General features: G+C 42.6%; 1 protein-coding gene across 1 annotated transcript in view; it reads right to left on the bottom strand.

The window, feature by feature from the left end:
- The window catches only part of LOC306972496 (arf-GAP with GTPase, ANK repeat and PH domain-containing protein 3-like), a 156,121-nt gene that overhangs the window by 37,745 nt on the left and 104,381 nt on the right, over positions 1–13,995 (bottom strand). The window contains exons 10-11 of the mRNA XM_079569143.1: positions 11,369–11,473; positions 7,348–7,519 (exon numbers count right to left, since the gene is read on the bottom strand). Coding sequence (XP_079425269.1) covers positions 7,348–7,519; positions 11,369–11,473 — 277 coding nt within the window. The remainder of the gene's footprint in view (positions 1–7,347; positions 7,520–11,368; positions 11,474–13,995) is intronic.

Below are 13,995 nucleotides of genomic sequence, written 5' to 3'. Positions count from 1 at the left end.
CCTCTAATTAGCCCTTAATTAACAAGATACACTCTGAACGCTAATTATCTCGCCTCATCCCTCTGACTGCCACATCCATCTCCACGGCGTCAGCAGGCGTTCTCCCCCTGACTTCCAATCAGCCGAGCCGCGGACGCCTGGCTCCCTTTACTAATTCATGGGCTAGGCCTCGCCGCGTGGGGTCCCTCCCTCCTGTGTGCGAGCAGTTGTTGCGATACTTCCTAAAACTCATCCATTTGCTCAAAGCCGCGTTCGAACACAGCATCGGGAGGATGTCAAAGAACATGTGGGGTGCATGGATCAGTCCCAAGGTCAACTATAGGCATTCGTGTTGATCTTTAATGCCTCATCAGCGACACCACTTTGTTTTGTAAGAAATATCCCTTGGGTCGGCACACATGATATTTAGCAAGCAATTGTACCTCTCTGTAAAGACGGCTGGCTTGACAGGTTGGCAACAAGTAATACATTCGTACTAAAGACACAACATTTGGATTTTGTGAATGGAACATTGTTCAAAGTATGAGTTTTTTAAAACCGTTTTTTGTAGATAGTATTTCCTGATATTAAAGTGTCTACAATATCATAGCATGTACAATGGTAAAACAATGAAAAAGAAGAAATGCAAACATATGACACAAAGGTCACGTGTGGTCCCCTGTTTTTAAATATTTTCCTAGTGTGTAATTTAGCTAAATGTGCCATTTCAAGGTATCACATTGCGGCTCTTTTCATCCAATAATTACAGGAGAACAGCCGTTTGAGATTGAGGTGACACCAAGAGGAAATATAGTGAGGGTCGTGTGTAAAGTAAACTAAGCGGCACGGGTGCTTGTTAGGATAATATGTCCTACTCATTATCTAGAGTAATAAGTGTATCAAATTCACATAATCATGTCTAATTAGTATCAGTAATTATCTTGTTGGGCCCAGGAATATTAATCTTGCGCTCCCAGAGGGGAGGAGGCACAGTCGCAGCACGAACGGGAGTGAGAGCGAGGGAATCATGCTGAGGAGCCTCGACTAAATTAGCATGCTGAAATCAGAGCAGCGGAGGAGGGGGAGAGAGAGGGGAGCGGGAGGAAATGGAAAACTTTGTTTTTCTACAAGTGATGAATGAAAAAATATGAGCTTAGAAAAACTATGTAAGGATTACTCAGAAGCATTAGGAGGTCCTAAATGAGGTAAATAAATAATGTTACTTGTGAAATAAAAAAAACTAAAAGTATTGTTGTGACCCAGCGTCATTTGCTGGTGAAGTAACCAATAATTAAAATGGTATGATGCAATCTTTATGAATTTAGATTTTTTTCAAATCTATTTAACTATGGTTACAGAAGTAATTTGTCCCGTTTTTCTGGCTTAACACTAATACTTACAACCCTCGATGCAGCAATGCAAGTCTTTCACTATGAAACCAAAACAATTCTGCATTTCTAAAAAAAAACATACAGACCTAGCCCTAGAATCTACGTAGCTGGCTGAAGACATTGAAATTGCTAATAAATGTATTCCTTTATGCTCTAAGAGACAACAATATTTGAAAAAAGAAAGAAAGAGTACATGGCCCACTGTGAGAAATACTGTATACAATAGTGGTTGTCAAACTTTTCACACCAAGTACTACAGTACCCAAGAAACAAATAGTCTCTCGGAGTTCTATCAAATCAAAGCCAGGTCAATAAGCAGACATAACCAGGTCTAAACTACAGTTAAATGAGGTCAAACAGGGGCTAAAAAAAAGGAAAAAAAATATGAATAACACAGGGACAAATCCAAAAAGCACAGAAACACAACCACCCCATTAGTAATAAGAATTCATAATATCTTAAAGGTCAGGAGCACAACCTGAACCAGCCTATGTAGCATCTGCGGTACCTAAATCATAGTTTGAGAAAACTGCTGTACATTGGCCTTGTATGACACCGCCAATCACAAATCCACTGTACTTAACTTGCAAGCGCTTTCACACTTTCCCCTGAAAACTGTATCTTGCATGGTATACAAATTTGGTCTAAATGAATTTGGTATCTCTTACAGGAGTCTCCATGGGGAAGCCAATAGCATTGAGCTAAAGTGTCCTGGCTGGAGCCATAATGGCGTGCTCTTTCTAATGCCACAAGCTGATTATTGCTTCAGTGTAATTACATTATCCTCCCCTTTATGCACAAGTGGTCTCTGGGGACTAATGGGTACAGCCATGTATAATTCATTCATCATTAGCATGCAATTTGACAATTAGAGGTGATTGTTGAATTTTAAGTATCAATAGAAGTTACCTAGTTGTTATCTAACTACTTTTTTATTAAGAAAGAAACAAGTCAAACTTGAAAGATACATCCTTAGTAATTACAACAATCATTTCAGTATGAACAGTTATGAAATATGTATTGTTAGATTAGCGACATGACAACTTCAAATGATTTTACTGGTCCACCTGACCATCGGAGCGCATGACTCCTTTATTGTCTTTGTTATAGTTAACAAGGCCAATTCAAATCATGATGGGACCGAAACAGAAATGGTGCCCAGAAAAGACAAAGAAAAACATTGTTATATTCCCTTGAACAAAGTGTCAAACTGATCAAGTTGGAAACATCTAAAGTTAAAACAAGGGAGTCATGGTTGTCTTTCAGATCATATTTTTTGTGTTTTGGCAGGTTCAATGCTGGATGTCCTTGAGAAAACCTTTTCCTGGGACAGATGCAAAGACTGTACGTGCCCTATATGGATGATGATATGGATGACTCAAAGCTGCTATTTGTGTCCCCTCACATTCTCTGATATAATTTCTTTATATCTACTAGTACTTTTCAACAAACATGCTGCCCATTTGCATCTCCAAAGACAGTCTAAAAGACATTGGGCTCCATCCGGTGTTAAGTAGAGGCGATGGATTAGCGGGGAGCGGCGTGCCTTGCTCCTCATTTCTCTTTAGGCCGGGCCGTCAGTGGGCTGATGAGCCGTGACGAGGCCTGACCCCTCCGTGGAGTTGTTGCCATTATGTACAAGTAGTGGGATAATGAAGCATTCATGCTAATGTGGGGCCGGGCGCCACATCATCACCACCATCATCATCATCATCATCTGTGGCTGTGTAATCCAGCAGCCCCCCCCGACCCCCCCACCACTGCCATTTGTGTTTACGCCTGTACGCGTTTCATTACAGCCTCTGTGAGCGTCACATTCATTTACTTTCATCTATTTCAGTTGGTCATTTTCTCTTTGAACAATTTGTCTTTGAAATTAGTTTTATTTTTTTCCTTTGGAAACTTGATGACAGCGTTATTGCTCTGCATATGACGTCTGACAATCAGGCTTTACCAAGGACAGGAGCAAGTTGCAATATAATGCTGTTAATACCCCATCTGTGTTTTCAATATAGACTTTAAATTTGTGTCTATTAGTATTAGTGATGGAAGTGCATTTGTGAATCATTTGCAATACGTACACACCTAGTATCTAGTATCTTGTTCTCCTGGTGTCCAAAGTATTGGCGAAAAGTCACTGCAGCCCCAGTTCACTGCTGCTTCTCTATAAATTAGAGCTGCAAGTGCGAGCTGTAGCAGGGATTAAAGATGAGGCAGGAGCCCGCACCTCTCCTCTCACTGCAGGATTGATTAAAAGTGACTGGGCCCATTAATACTGTGATACAATGTATCTGTCGCGGGTGACACGGCGGGATGCGCGTTAACAGGACGATCATATTTAAAGCGGTTCCGCTCAGCACCCAGCCAGAGAATTAAAGAGCGATGGAGGCGCATGCTCACTCACTCCTGTCTTCAGCACACCTCCCTCCTGCTCTTCCCCACTATCCCTCTTCTTCCAGTGATTATAAAGGTCTTCAGATCTAAGGGATGAATGAATTACTAAAGGCAAAGACAAGGCTTGTGATTTGGACGACATGAATGAAAAATTACCCCTTTGTTCCCGTCATCAATTGCATGTCTAATGAAATCAAAATCCCGATGGTATAATCAGAAGAGGGTCCTCCACCCCGAGAGGGACCTGATGTGATTTGTAACCTTTCTTTTTCCAAGCGGAGATTAAGGCGAATCTTCCGCACATTGTTCCCTGATGCACAAATGGATGGCAACATTAGAGCAGTCGAGGAGTACAAAAAAGCAGCTGGTGTTTGGCTAAAAAATGCTTGGCTCTGTTTTTCCAAACCGCTTTTGGTCTGATGACCCTCTGACTCTCGAGCACTTGATGTTCAAGGTTAGCACATTTTGGGATGGGACAACCTCTATCCGGTGTCCCAGGTTGGTAAACTCTTACATCTTTCTGCCCGTGAATGATTAGCCTGTTCAGTGTGGCAGGGTATGGGCCGTTTTCCGCTCTAACCTGGCCGGATGGTGCATGGAGTCCCCACTGACCTGTATTTGGCACCGGACCCACTCGGAGCCAGTTAGCGATGAGCCTGAGAGATGCAAACCATTTTACTGTGGCTGCCTCCAGGGACCACTTTGCTAATTAGTATTAATTACTCTTAATTCTAACCCCTACATCCAATCGGGGACTTCCCCTGTGTTCGGGTGCCAGACTCTCCCAGCCTGCAGCGATTTGACACAAGCTATTTTTAAATGTGAGCAGGAAAAAAAACCTCTACACCGCAGAAATAATTAGGTCACCGTCGTAGACTAGACATGTAAACAAATACAATTATCTTCTATATTAGCACTGACAATATGTTTATTTTGAAATTTCTCATGAAAATATACGCTAATAATAAAGGGACGTCAACAGACTTCTGGCTTCTGATTTGTCAGAAGGCAACCCTCAGAAACAAGCATATCTCATTTAATTCAGTGTTTCACCACATAAAATTGTGTAAAAGGTGATTTTCATAGACTGCCGGTTAGTAGCATTATCCACTGCTAGCTTACGCTCATTGTTGGTCTTTTAGCTGCTTCTTTGCTCTAGTTTTTGGCTTGACGCCTCAATTCCATTAACTCCATCAATAGAGTATTTGTCAACAGTGCTCAGTAGTGATGTGCAGGGCTCGCGGATTCGGTCGGGTACCTCAAATATACGGCAAACTTCGGGTGCGGGTGGGTCGGGTTAGAAAGCGCACACCTTTTTTTCATCCATATACTACATACAGTGCAGTCTTATCCATAATTGCAACACAAAGTCGGCTGTGTTTTGTTGAATGTTCAGGTAAACGTATCATTAATTTTGTTTAGAAGTGGCTTTTTGTATGACTTTGATTTCTCCTCCGAATATGCACGACAGGCACACATGCAGCAGCAAGAAGCAAGGTAAAATTAAAATAACAAGGCGACAGCTTCTTACAAACCTGAGGAGAGCAACTTCTTGTAATGTCAGTTAAAGGCTCCACTTTAGTCCAAACTCCGTTTAGTTTGACAGAAAGAGTTGTCTATGATGTGGTAGAAGTAAAGCCTCATGATAGGGTTCCTCAGTGGTGCCGTAGCAAAACAAAGCATCAAGCGCTCTTTCTCCACTCCACTCAACTCGCACTCCCATTTAAGTGACAGCCAGCGGCAGAGCGGCTCCTGTGCCAGCTTTTTAATGTGTGCGGGTTCGGGTCGGGTCAGGTCGGCAAACTGAGACTCATTTTTTCGGTTCGGCTTTAATTTACATCGGGTCGTGTCAGAAAAAAAGCCGACCCGCGCATCTCTAGGGCTCACCCACAGACTTTGAATTAAGAATGGACTAAGCAAGCGTGGCTTTCAGTGTAGCAGTGTAGGCTAATGAAGCTTATTCATGCTAGCAATTTGGTGGGATGAAATAGGGTGAAAATTGAAATCGCAGGAAGGAAAAAAATAGGAAGATTTTGCAATAGCTTAAAGAGGGGGGAAAAGTTCCAATGTAACATCAATAACATCAAGGAACTACTGGAGCCCGCCCCATTACCTTGCGGCTTCAGGAAGAGGGAGGCTATAATTAGTCCTTCTTAATTTACAGTCTGTGTGTTTACTTAGCGGCCAATACTCTTCCCTGCCTTCGTTTTAGCTTCCTTATTGTGTTGTCGCGGTGTGTGTATCATGGTGTACCCTAGTACCACCCATAACTACAGATTGGTACTTGCAGTTTACATTACATTAAAAGTACTGAGTAGAGTGAAGCCATTGCCTGCATCCTGAACCTTATAGGTTTGACCTGTGCTGTTTGGAAAACCCCTGAGACTAAAAGCACATGTTTTTTGAGGTAATGACTACTAGCATTAGCAATGTAACATGACTACAAAAGCCATCAGTCTGTTGTCAACATGGGTGATATGACTTGGCCCATAATAGCCCAGATAATTCGGTCAGTGTAATAGACAGAGGCGCAGACAAAGGAGCGTGTAAAACATGTAAATGCACAATTCCCCATTCAGAGATTGCGGAAGCTGCAATAGATTTCTCATGTCTGCTCATTAGCTCGTCATTGTGTGTACAGCGCGGAGGCTAATCAGCTCCGATGCAACGTATGGAATAATTAAGCTGTTGGGAGCCATTTTTATGATTAATTGCAAACTTAGGATTTAGGAAATGAATACAGTAATAAAGGGATCATTGTGTGGCCATTATGTGCATTACCTGTGATAATAATTATCCTGTTTAGTGTGTGACATGTGACATCCATTTTATCTTCAACGCCTGTGGAAGACGAATACCTAATTTCACATTTTATTTGGTGTTTACAACAGCTCATTATCCATTTATATATAGAACAAATAAACACAAAAAAATACTTAACTTTAATTTAAATAGCTTTCCAGTCTTCAGGATAAAAGTATTTATTCAATTTAAAACATTTCCTCCCTTTAACCACTAAAATAGCTAAAATGTGTCATGAATGCTCGGATGTGCTTATAAGAAAATGGTGAGGCCAGACTAAGTCACTAAGTCTAAGAGTTCCTAGATCTCAAAGTGCGCTCCTACAAAGTGCAAAAAGTTGCGTGTAGAGTTGCGTATAGAGACACAAGATCGGGCCCCATATGTGTAACATTTCACAGCTCAGTATCAACTAAGTTACAAGCAAAACATAACAAATGTCTTACAGTGAGTGGGCTCTCCTCTCTCAACCACAATGATTAAAAATTGAGTATGACATCACCATATAGCCACATAAGCCAAAAATGAGGTACACACACATTAGGTCCTTTCCAAATTGATAACCTGATGCAAAAAAAAGTATTTTAAGTGTTAAGCTGAGCATTAGGATCGTCTTTTACGATAGTTTAGCTGCTCTTCTGACTTAAAACTTATACCCTGAAAAGATCCGCATTGTGGCTTTAAACCATGAACAAATCTTCAACATTTGCCTCATTTTCTATTACTCTAACATGTCCATCAAGGCGATTGCGCATTATATAAATTCGACATGAGGAATATGTACCTGTGTTTCCTATGCCGAGCTGCAGGCCGCTCCGGTCCTTGGTGAGCCCGTTGGTTTTGGGGCTGGCGGTGGGGGCTACCGTGGCTACTGCTCTGGGCGGTCGCTTCCCTGGAACCTTCACCGTCGTCCTCAGCAGGTCGATCTCCTTCCCGTGCACGTTCTGCATGTAGTCCTGCACCAAGAAGCAATAGAAAACCTCCATGAGAACAGAGTATTTTCCCCGTGTTCCTCTATCTACAGAAAACGCTTTTTCAACTCACAGAAACCAGGTACCAAGTTTATTTGTCATCAGTTTGGGACCAGGAGACCTCGCCTACGCACATTGTGGTTGTTTGACCATTAAAGTCTATCTCTGACTGTGCCACCGCTAGCTACATCAACACATATTAGCAACAACAGCTGAGAGAGGGAAAGTTTAGTATCTTGACAGCCTGGTGGTTGAAGCTGTCCCGTCAATCGGACCTGGCATGGTTCGGGACTCCAGTTGCAGCCTTTCTTATTATTATCGATGAGTGAAAAATCCCCCACCAGATTCTTCCAAACCCTTCTCAGACTTCATGGTAAGACCACGCAATCACAGAAAAATGTATTTATGGTACCAATGTAGTCGCTCCTAATAACGAGACGCTGGGCTTAATGAAGGCAAGCAATCTCATTCTCCTTCGATTTGGCTGTTTGATTTGGTTTTAAGCGACTACCGCCCAAACGTGGGAAGCCAAGGTGAAAATCATTGGGCTCAGCAGAAAAAAAACAAAACACCTAAACATGGGTTCGGCCGTGGCTGTCCCCCACCGGCTCCTCCGCTTTACTACCGTGTCATAAAGCACTCATTTCTCTCCCAAGCCTCCTCGCTAATTACCCAGTGAGCGCTCTCATTTCATTTTATTGCAGGAATTAACAGCCAGATCGAAGCGTGCAAAGCTATTAAGATGTGTGATTAAGCCACATTCAATTAGTTTCTACAAACAATTTAATTGATGTAGCAGATAGAATTAACAGAAGGTGATTGTGTGGATGGCTTGGCTGGCTGCGAAATTAAAGGTTCCACTCTCAGGCTGCCTCCCTCCCTTTTCGCTCGTTCCCTCCTTCCCAAGATCCCTCTTTCTCTTCTCTCGATTTCATTTTTTCTCTTTCTTCCTCACTCAAATGAGCTGGAGCTGTTAGCGCGCTAATGTAACTGTCTGGCTGATTTCACCTCCTCTCAGTAAGTCAACAGATTCATAGATCCCGAGATTGCCCCGATGACCTGTAATAGCCGTAATGATCGAGAGATAGGCCGTTCACTCAATTACATACATCACTGTAGTGCAGTGCTGCTCCGCTAATAACCGCATGTAAATTAAACGGCTAACACACTGTCAGGGCAACAAGGGCCATGTCTCCAACTATGCCTTCAAACTTTGAGCTGTCTAATTATGTGAGGGATAATATTTGAAGCCTGTTAAGTTCATAAACGCACCACTTCACGCACAGCACAATGGAAGAATCATACTTAGCGCTTCAAAGAGCCCCAAATGGCCTCATGGTCTCACAATCACAGAATTGGAAGCGATTGGGAATAAACTGGACATTCTCAGCTAGGGATGAAGAAGATGAGAAAAAGATCGGCATTTCAACACAACACGTTCAATTAAATTTAAGCAAAAATACACAAATATTACATCGGAGCCAAATCGAGGAACAACCCTGACTAAAACGGACTTTTGGAATTTGTTTGAGTTGCCATGCAGTTTGACGATCTCTGTGATTCTGCGATATCGTGCATCACCTATCATTCATTGCGGGAGGAGACTGCGGAGTCTATGAGCCAGGTCCAGCTGACTGAAGAACCACCAGGCTGTCAGAAAGCTGAACTCTCCCTTCCCTGCCCTCCCTCTCCTGACAATAAAATGTCTTCTGTCTTATGATTATTTGGAAATGCAGTCCTATTTTCAGCATCAGTATTTTGTAAGTGCTACACAACAACAAACAGGACCACTTTAGCCATGCCAACTGGCTCAGGGATGTAATGCTATCCAAATCTGACTGTACAGTATTATCACCATGTTTTTCATGTCGGCAGCATTGAAACACGTAAATGCAGTGAAGGCTGCTTCAGAAACCATTTCAGTCATGTCTTTTGGTCTCTTTTTCTTGCTTAGCTTTACTTTAGTCAGTTTTAATCCTACTTCAGACCTGGGATAGTCCTTTTATACATTTGGATTAGATCTAGTGATACTCAGTCAAACATTTCCTCAAGTCGGGCTTAATGTGAAAAGTTTGACAAACACTAGTTTATGTTGTTCCGTTTATATTTTTAACCAATGCAACAAAACTAGGCCTTCTATATATTCCATAATTCCTCAAATTCTGCACAATCACCCAAAACTGTTTTTTTTTTAAATGTACTTAAAGCTGTAGCTATTCCCACGCCATTGCCGTGTGAAACACAGGTGTATTTAAGCCTCTCAGCCGGCCCGTGAGAGTGAGACTGATGGAGGGGCTGAGGGAGCAGACAGGCAGGACGTTTGAGTGCGGGGCACGGGGCTCCGGAGCTGTCTGCTGCCAGCCAACCGACTGTTTAAGAGGTATTAGCGGCCCAGCGGGACCGTGACAGAGATGGATGTGGGAGGCCGCTCAGGCTCGGCTGGTGAGCACAGAGAACCATTATAAATACAAGCCAGCATGGAGTCTGGGCGCGGCGGGCACTCGGCAGCCATGTCTCCATTAGCCCACACCGGGGGACCCCGATGACCACCGGGGGACAGCCTTTCTTAATACGACGCTCGAACTGACAGCTAATACAGACTTATATGCAACGATGGAGCGGACTGAGCGTGTGACAAGAGTGACTTCAGACGCAGATTTAAGGCACAGACTATGATATGAGTTTGTTGAGCTGGTGGTGAAGCAGAGGGGCACAGCGAGCCATCAATGGCATTACGCTATTGCTAATAATTGTGGCAAATCCTGGAAATCGACTAATTAGCGGTGGTCAAAAGTAGCACAGATACTCCTGGTCAAACATTACTCCAATAAAAGTAAAGTTGCTGAGTGATATTAACTTATGACAGGTTTTAATGCTTCGAAAAAATGACTTACTTCGATTGATAACATCTGTTGTAAGTGATATTTATTATCTTATTTCAGTCAAGCAGCAATTTTTATGTTGGGAAGAAAATATTTTTTTAAGCTACTTACAGGAAGTGACATAGAGGTAAAGGCAAGGCAACTTTATTTACGCTGCACATTTTGTACACAAGGCAAATCAATACGGTAAAGAGGTACAGCTCCATAACGGTTTGACTCACTCATTTCCCATTGACATTACATGGTTGGCACGGCAACAGTTTAAAAACGTTTGCCTCTATCTATGTCACTTCCTGTCAGTGTCCAATCATGAAGTGAACGACCAACATCACAAAAATGGGCAAACTATAGAAAGCTGGGTAAAATCTTTAGCAAAATCTTTAAATACAATTGTTTTAACTACTGCGTGTTTTAGCAACAATTGTGTCTAAAGTGTCATATGCACTTTAAGTGAAGGATTTGCTGTAGAAAATACTGAAGTTAAATCTGTTTAAATAAGTGAATGACTTTGCAGCTCCATAAGCACAAAAATGTAATTCATGCCCTCTATACGGCAACATGACGTGAACAAAACTTCCTTGTTGTAAGTCGGTGACATTGACAGTACTGCAGCACAGCGCCTCCTACTGATCTGGAGTGTGCATTAACAGGCTTTTAAAATGAACAGAACACATGTACAAATCTACTTTTTACTCTGGAGCCTTCATAGAAACATAGTGGAATAGAAAGTATTATATTTCTGTTTCAAATGTCGTGGAGGAAATCATAAAACAAGACAAGGTATGTTTTCCACAATAGTAGGCTTTAAGCATTTTGTACATTCTTTTTTTTTCCTAGCTAGCTAGCTGTGCCGATACATCTCCTTCACAGCTAACTTCATCTGTGTACACTTGTTTTGGTTCAAGAAATCCAACCAAATTACTCAAGAGAAAACGTAAGAAACACAACTCACATGTAAACTGGGGTGGTAAGTGAGCACGCCGTTATCGCACAGTGTGACATACTTCTTCTTCCATTCCTTGTTGAGGGATTTGCCACTTCGCTTCAGAAGGATTCCCTGTAAGACACGAGGCGTCACAGTGAGCTGTATGGCCGCCTCAGAGCAGCGTGGAGCGGCGGCAGCCATTACGGATGTTAAATACCATAACACAGCGATATCGGCATCATCACTGCACATTTAGGCTTTATTGTATAGGGTTGAGTCGCACGTACGCGCAAACAAACATGTACATTTTGCAATTATGAAACGGCGTGAAACCAAGTAGAAATTGTTTATAATGGAGTTTAAATGTCTTTTAGTTGAAGCTCAAACCCGACGGTCAGCAACCCCACGGTTTGAAAAAGCAAATGAGAGACAGAGCCTTTGTTATGTATTATCTGCTAATGAGTTAGGAGGAAACAACTAAAAGGGCTTTCAAGACTTCAAAACTCCCTTCAGCAAAACTTGTTATTCAATATGTAAAATAGTTCCAGGCAATAATAGTGAAGCTACAGATCCTCAATTAGAATAAAATGCATGGGCACACGGTCATTTTATATTCGCGCTGGATTCATTTTGAAGCTTGCGTATTTGTAAAAACAACATTTGAAGCTGGCCTCTCTTTGATTGACAGCTGAATGCCAGGGCTAATAGCTGCTACTGTTTGTGATACAGGTTTGGCATTTACACATTACATGCTGAACTCTGGAAGACCTCTCCATCCAGGGATTAGCCAGTGTGATCTGCGCTCTTCAAAGCCCACACCCCTCTTATTCCTTTCTACTTTATCTTCTGGGGCCTTTTCAGAGGTCCTCAGATGGGCTCCTTATCTGCCGAGTAAATCCACTGTAAACAAAGCAGTTCCTCGGCTGGAGGCGACCAAACAGTGGTGAGCGAAAGGGCCAGCAGGCTCCGCGGGTTAAATAGTGAGGAGGGGCCCGCTTAATTAGGGATTAGGACAGGTCAGTGTTTGTGCTTTTACTGCCGGGCCTGTGTGAGTGCGAGGACGGGGCTATCCCGTAGCCTCTAATCCCTATTAACACATCAGGAAGGGCGACCCAGGCACCAGGCTGTTTGCCGACAATCATCCTAATCCAGACGGATTCATCTGGAGAAGGCTCCTGGCCAGTGCGTTTACATGAAGAGCTTAGTCGGACTTTAGCGTGATTAGGCAGCAATTAACCCGAACCCTAACTGAATTTCTCTTTTCTGGCAAAAAACCCGAACTGTCGTGTCCAGTAAGGCAGTGGTTTTCATCTCTTATGGTGTCTGGACCCACCATAATTCAAAGATGACTGTGACTCAAACGAATATTTAATTTGTTATATATAATGCATGATGCTGGATTTTTTGCCGGAAATGATTGACCCAATAAAGCTGAAAATATGATCCAAAAACCCACTGCACGACTTCACAACGAGCTAGGCGGTTCATTATCAAACTGTATACAGTTTTATACGGACATCTCCTAAACACAGTGGCTTAGTTCTGTGGATTTTGGCACAATTGAGTGAAATAATAAAACAACAAATCTGTTAGTGTCTGTTATAAACTGAATAAAGTCATCATCAATCACGGGGTAAGACGTTTGGGGGAATTCTATGATTTAGAGCTATAAGTAAAATTGCATGGCTCAAGTGAGATTGTTAATAAACAAGTTAATTAAAATTCTAGCCACGCAAGTGTCCATTGTCCTGATACTATTACAGAAAGAAGCCGTGCGTCTTCAAATCAATACTTTGTGAGTGCTCAGATTGGTCTCATTCTCATCAATAAAATGAGAGCAAACACTTTTAAAGTGCTCTCTAATCATACAGAGTAAATGATGCAGACACTGGGCCTCTGGCGACTCGCTGTGTCTTACAAGCAAATATGTTGTTCATCTGCTATCGGAGCAAACACTAATCTATACATGAAATCACAGCACACTTACACGTATTAATCAGCGCCGTGAAGCAGATCAATATGGCCCACAAATCTACATTCAAATCATTATTCAGACGCTTTATTTCAACACCATAATAAGAGTGTAAATAAAGTAAATAAACATCAAAGGATTTCAGAATTTGGTGCGGGCAACAACTTAAAAACTGGCCCAATTTTGAACATTAATTGCATAAAAACAGTCTGCCATCGTGTGTTCAACTGATGATTTAGCAAATAAAGGTAAAACGTATTTTTGAATGATTGGTAATAGTTTGGATCCTCTGCGATACAGTTGTGAGCGAGCAGTTCAGGCAGTCATAAAGCGGAGTGTGTCCATCTTGAGCGGCGAGCAGCCGATTGTGTCGCGTCATATCTCCGTAGAAAAGGGGAGATAGTGTCTCTTTCACCGCTTTTGTCGGAGGGGAGCGGGAGAAAAGCTGCGCGCTGCCACCGCCGGTGACTGATAGGCCTTCCCCTTTGTGACAGTCCGCAGAGCACGAAGAATGCACCCCGGCGCTGCTCCTTATTGTTACCCGTGTTTTTATAGGAAGGCTCCGAGGCGAGGGAAGGGGGGGGGGCTTGTGTAATTTGGGCCCCCCTCTCCTTCCCTCGCCCTTTGGTGAAAACAGGGGGGGTGGAAGGGGCAGAGGGGTTAGGGGGGTGATAATTAAGCT

Source organism: Gobius niger (genome assembly GCF_951799975.1).
Source record: "Gobius niger genome assembly, chromosome: 13".
NCBI classification, from domain to species: Eukaryota; Metazoa; Chordata; class Actinopteri; order Gobiiformes; family Gobiidae; genus Gobius; species Gobius niger.
This window is presented reverse-complemented; position numbering and strand designations above follow the sequence as displayed.